At 38.5% G+C, this 5,703-nt stretch overlaps 1 protein-coding gene across 1 annotated transcript; it reads right to left on the reverse strand.

Annotated features, from left to right (window-relative positions):
* Nucleotides 1-4,263: 4,263 nt before the first annotated feature.
* On the reverse strand, nucleotides 4,264-5,010 carry LOC115144614 (oligodendrocyte transcription factor 3-like). The gene has a single exon (XM_029685653.2). The coding sequence runs from the start codon at nucleotides 5,008-5,010 to the stop codon at nucleotides 4,264-4,266; it is 747 nt and encodes a 248-aa protein (XP_029541513.1).
* Between the last annotated feature and the right edge of the window lie 693 nt (nucleotides 5,011-5,703).

The following is a 5,703-nucleotide window of genomic DNA, read 5'->3' on the forward strand; positions in this document are numbered from 1 at the left end:
TATCTACTGAAAATGTTATATAAATACGAGAATTCCTATAATATCCTAGTAATGACATTTTGGTTGCTTTAACATTTGGTTTGAAATGACATTGAGGACTTGGGCAGGCTTTATGAAACATGCTGCCATAGCTCATTAGCCCCTAACACTCCCATTGGCTTGCTAACAGCAATGCTAAAGATTCTGTGGGGTAAGTAAATAAAATAAAATCAAGTCACTGTCTCTCAGGATCAATTGATTATTCACTTTTAAGGCATATCATTAAGTACATTTTGATGTACTGTCCCTTTATATGGCAGTTGTTTTTACCAAATAAATATGACAACATTTATATTTTCTTCAAAAATAAATGATACTATGATCAATTGATAGTAAATCAGTTTTTTAGTACTATTGTGGATTGTACTTCGGAAAGAAGAGACATTACAAAAGGGAAAATGTATATTTTTGTTTTACATAATGTGCTAATTAACTGTAATTTTGTTAAAATAACTGTCTGTTTTTGGTTATATTTTATTTCAGATAGCATGTCCAATGATGTTTTACGGTCAAATACAACCGTTTTTATGTCAATATCAAATCATTTCTGGGTAACAATTAAGTACCTTACTGTGATTGTTTCCAATTAAAATGGTAAAAAATAAACAAAAATAGCTTCTTCGAGCAAGAAATTTGCTAGGACTGTCTGTGAGTGGTCAGAGTGGGGAAGGAGAAAATGAAAACTAGCTGTTATTGGCAGATACGTTTTGAACTCTCTTTCTTATTGGTCTATTAACTAATTTACCACCTGGTGATGTCACCTGGCAGGCCAAAACCATCCCACCAAACAGCTCTTACACTAAAATGGCATTATCATAATTGTCGCAATTTCACAGTATTATTCCAACCTCATAGTGTGAAAATATAAATAAACCATAGGGACATCACTTTTTTAACTGCACTGGGCCTTTATGATAAGAAATAAATGCATATTTTGCTGACTGTTGCTTTTTCCAATAGTTCATTATTGTTGATGTAAAATGTGTTGGAGGAGTGAGGGTCAAACATCATAACATATTTTTGTCCAGATAGTTGCCTCTCAAGGGTAATCACACAACATGTTTGAACTATATTCATGATATTTTTTGTTTAACTAGACATGTCAGTTAAGATCAAATTCTTATTTACAATGACGGCCTAGGAACAGTGGGTTAACAAAACGACATATTTGTACCTTATCAGCTCGGGGATTCGACCTCCCAAACTTTTGGTAACTGGCCCAACGCTTTAACCACTAGGGTACCTGCAGCCCCAATATTAATTCTTTATTATTTACAAAGGTCAGATTATCCACATGAGTCCAATATATTTTCTGGAAGCATTTGCAAAATTGCATGCATGTGAACTCTCAATTTGGAATAAGATCAATCAATGTTACAGTAGTGATGGTAGAACAGCACATAGTTATATTCGCATGCATTGCTAATATCCATTGATACTTGCTTGCTAGGCATACTTTATGATATAGTTCATATTATGAACTACATCATCAAGCAAGCATCATTGTATATTAGGAATATCGTAATTTTAAGAATACTTCGCAGAGTAACAGGTTAAGATATTAAATAACTGCTGGCACATTTTTCTCACGCCACTGAATTGTAAATGTTCTTTACGGCATGATAAATCTGAACTGATAAACTGAAAAGTTGTATTTATTTTTTAAACATATCTCATAATTATAAGATTACTGCCAGGCAGAATCCTTCCCTGGCACCGTTTTAAGAACAAAATATTTAAAAGCTTCGTTTTGATGGGGCTTGCAACCCGTCTATATAAACCCCATCTGGCATGGACAGTCTAACCGTAACTGTTATTATCCGTCAGACAAAGTGTAAAATGAACTCCCCCTTTCACTCTCCCAACCTACAGCAGTTACTACGAGGAAAGAACTTGAGCTTTCCAACGACAAAGTTACAAAAGGCTTACTGGCTCATTTACATGCTCGAATAATGGCTGCTGAATGCATAATCTCTTGCATTTAGGATCCTGTAATCCCAACGAAGTCTTCTGATGTGTTTCGATCCACATTCCCCCATGAACAATTAACTTGTAATCTCCACAAACATACATTCTGTTTCTGCCTATCTGATCAGCGATGCGCCAGTGAAAGGACTCCGGGGACCTGCCAAAGCGCTTTCTGATCCCATGGAGGTTCATGTAGCATTTAAGGGCTCAACAGTTCCATAACGCGCATCTAATTATGAAATAATTGAAGCACATTGTATGATCAGAAATATGTTGTATTAGTAATTTATTTGTTTAAAATATAGGCCTAGGCATATCTGACATGTCAATATATTTACATGGATTATTTATAGATTCTTAGTAAGGCTACTGTAGACCTATTAAAATGGTTGAGTTATTGTTTTAAGAAGTAGGCCTAATATCAACAGTTAGAAGTGAGGGTGGTGTTGGGATGTGCATTTAGGATAAATATCATTATGTTATTAAAATATCATGAAATTGGAGTTAACAATGAAAGTATGTAATAATGTTTTGAGAAAGTTAAGCCAAACCATTCATTATCGGGTGTTTATATCGATAGGCCTACTCTCTCTAAACACTTCCGTCAACACAAGAAAATCACTATAAAGCAAACATGAGGATTTTGTATAATTCTGGACAGAAAATGTGTTTATCTAGGTAAGCTACATATAGTATAGATCTAGCAATATACATGATAGTTCAAATGTGCATTCAGATGTGATCAATAAAATGAGGGTCTAATAATTATGCTGCCCACTGATAAAGATTCGTTTAATGAAGTTTATTTTCAGTATGAGGATAAATACTGGGAATGTTCATTTCTGGTTCATTTGTGGGAAATGGAAAATGTCTTCTGGCTAAAGGGAATCTAAAGGCAATCAAGGAGAATGCCCACACTTTTCTGCAGATGCTCCCAGATGTTTAAGCAACGTTTCTACTGGTGTTAGTTGCTGCATCAAAACTCGTCTAACCCCCATGGGTGTAATTTGTATTCAGAACTCCTTCGTTTTCTATTTCTGCACTTGTGTAATCTAGTGGACGTTCAAACAACATATTGTATTAGGCCCACGTGTAAACATTGCCAACTGCACTGGATAATTATTTTGCCAGCCTGCAAAGCAAATATTTTGCTGTCACTACACCACAATGAATGAACAGAAACAAATACAAGTTAGCAAGTATCCTACGTTGAGGAATCAATAGGCCTACCTCTTATGTGGACTGTATTAAAACGTTGTATACAGTCTATAGATATGTTAGGACACGGTCTACAAATTCATTAAAAAGTGACATTAAAAAATCCAGGCATTATTGGCAGACTGCATGATTCCAATCCAGGCATCCATATTAGGCTACTAGACCAAACATATATTTAGAAATGGCTTTGATCTATGAATAAATAATCCACCGGAATAAATGTCCTTAATTGAGGCCATATTAGATACATTATGACATGGCATGGACAGACAAAGCAGCATATATGGTTCATTATATCGGTTTTATTGAAATTTCATCCAGGAACACTGGGCAATAATAAATATTTCATCAATCATCAAGAATGTACAAAAATAAAGACGCAGGGTCTCTGGGCATAACAAATTATTTCCAGCAAAACAATCATGCTTTAGTTGTTCTGAAGCCATGCTAAAGAAGTTCTACATACAAATGGACACAGAATAACGCCACAAAGCTAAAAGCATTTTCAGAATTCTATGGAGTAATCAAGATCCATATAATGTCAACCTTTTTCGAACTAAATATATAATAATACAATGTTCATACACTGTAGAATGCGATTTCACCATCCTTGTTACAAGGAAAGGACATTCTTCACTTTCACAAATGATGTAAAAAACAAAAATATTAAATCTGCATGCAACTTTCTTCGCCCTTTCAGAACAGCAAGTATGTTGTGCTACGATCACCTTCAGTGCTCGAAACGTAAGGTTACATTCAGACATCTACAGCTTAATGTTTTAGAAGTTGTTTTTTTTTTTTACAAAGAAACATATGTACACTGTGTGAATGCATCTCTGGTGACACCAAATAACCGGCAAAAGTTTTACCATGAAAAAAGTATTTTCACAGGATCTTTGTTACAGGGAGGATATTTAGGGTATCTCATACGCAAAAACAAATAAACAGACAAACAATGCATGCATTGAGGTTCGTTCTTCATGTCCAATTCACAATTTACTGTACACGTTGACACCATTCTGTATCGGATGTCCCAAATTACTTCATCACATCCTTGTTTTCACTTGTAAGTCTCGTCAGTCCCGCTGAACTGATAGGAATATGAGGCGGTGGAGGTACTTGACATATGGGGCACGGGCAAGGTAAACCTGACCAGTGCTGGAAACCGCTGCCGAGTTGAAGAGGGGGTGCAGGGGCACTCTTCATTAGGGAATGAGGTGCTCGGATGGAGGTTAGTCCCGGTAAAGTGGTGGTGAGGGTGGAGGATGTGGACGAGGACAGCGCGCTCCCGAGCAGCGGATGCACCTGATGCGCTGGGTTGCCAGAGTGCCCGCTCACTGTCCCGCAGTGGAACGTAGAATGATGTCCGCCGTAGATTTCTCCAACCAGCCTTTTCATCTCGTCCAGTGAGCTGTTGAGCATCAGGATGTAGTTTCTGGCGAGCAGGAGAGTGGCAATTTTAGACAGCTTTCTCACGGACGGACCGTGTGCGTACGGCATGACTTCCCGGAGGCCGTCCATCGCCAGGTTCAAGTCATGCATCCTCTTGCGCTCCCGTCCGTTGATTTTCAGCCTCAGATGCTGAATCTCTTGCTCGGTCACTTGCTTCTTGAGTTTGTACTTGCTCCCGCCAGGTGACTTTTCCCCGTGCCTGGAAAGGTGCTCGCTCGTCATCTTCTGGAGGAGTTCGTTCTGCGTCGAGGACACTGAATTGAGGTGGTCTCTGAGATACATCCCATCCATGTCTGGTGAGGAAGATCTGCTCGAGCTGGAGTCAGAATGCATTTTATTAGCTCGGTTTGGGTAGGAGGTCGCTGCTTCCCTCTCTATCTCTGCCCTGTTTTTAAGTCACACTCTTATCACCCGATTCTGTCGTTTGAGTTCCGTCCTCTTTTTGGGAAGGAGGTGTAGGTAACAACGAAGGAGTCGACACAGTGGGCTTGTTGGCCGGATAGCTGCGAGTAATCTTATCTCGCGGGTGCACCTCTTGCTCTGTTGTGAGGTAAAAGAGCGCTCGGAGTATTTATAGTGCTGCTTGAGAGAAGGGAAACAAAAAGAGCCCTCCTATTCATTTCATAATGGTCTTGTTAGGATGACGTCCCCATTATTATACAGGGCGGTGTCCTTTGACTGTCCCATTGACCAAAGGGACATCTATTCCTATTCATTGTAATGCCACCGTGGGGGGAACACTTCAGTCCTGGATCATCTGAAACCAAGACAACTTGAAAACTCTCTGTGGCTCTCTAGAAATAATAACGGGTTAGTTTGAAAGTATTGTTTGATCAGCTTCACTTTGTTTGTAATGCATTTTTTAAATGCTTTTATTAAAACTGGGTAGCACTCAAATTCGGGAAAACTTGACATGTGGTGGAGCCCGGTCATGCATCGTGTTTTATTGATTGTGTGTTTGGGATCGACCACTATATTCTCCAAATCGCTGGAAAATATGTTAATTTGCAGTATGCACAATCTAAC

The sequence above is a fragment of the Oncorhynchus nerka genome, linkage group LG16 (genome assembly GCF_034236695.1).
Source record: "Oncorhynchus nerka isolate Pitt River linkage group LG16, Oner_Uvic_2.0, whole genome shotgun sequence".
Lineage (NCBI taxonomy): Eukaryota > Metazoa > Chordata > Actinopteri > Salmoniformes > Salmonidae > Oncorhynchus > Oncorhynchus nerka.

Excerpts from the sequence above, each read along its gene's own strand:
- LOC115144614 (XM_029685653.2), bottom strand. The coding sequence starts at position 5,010 with ATGCATTCTGACTCCAGCTCGAGCAGATCTTCCTCACCAGACATGGAT.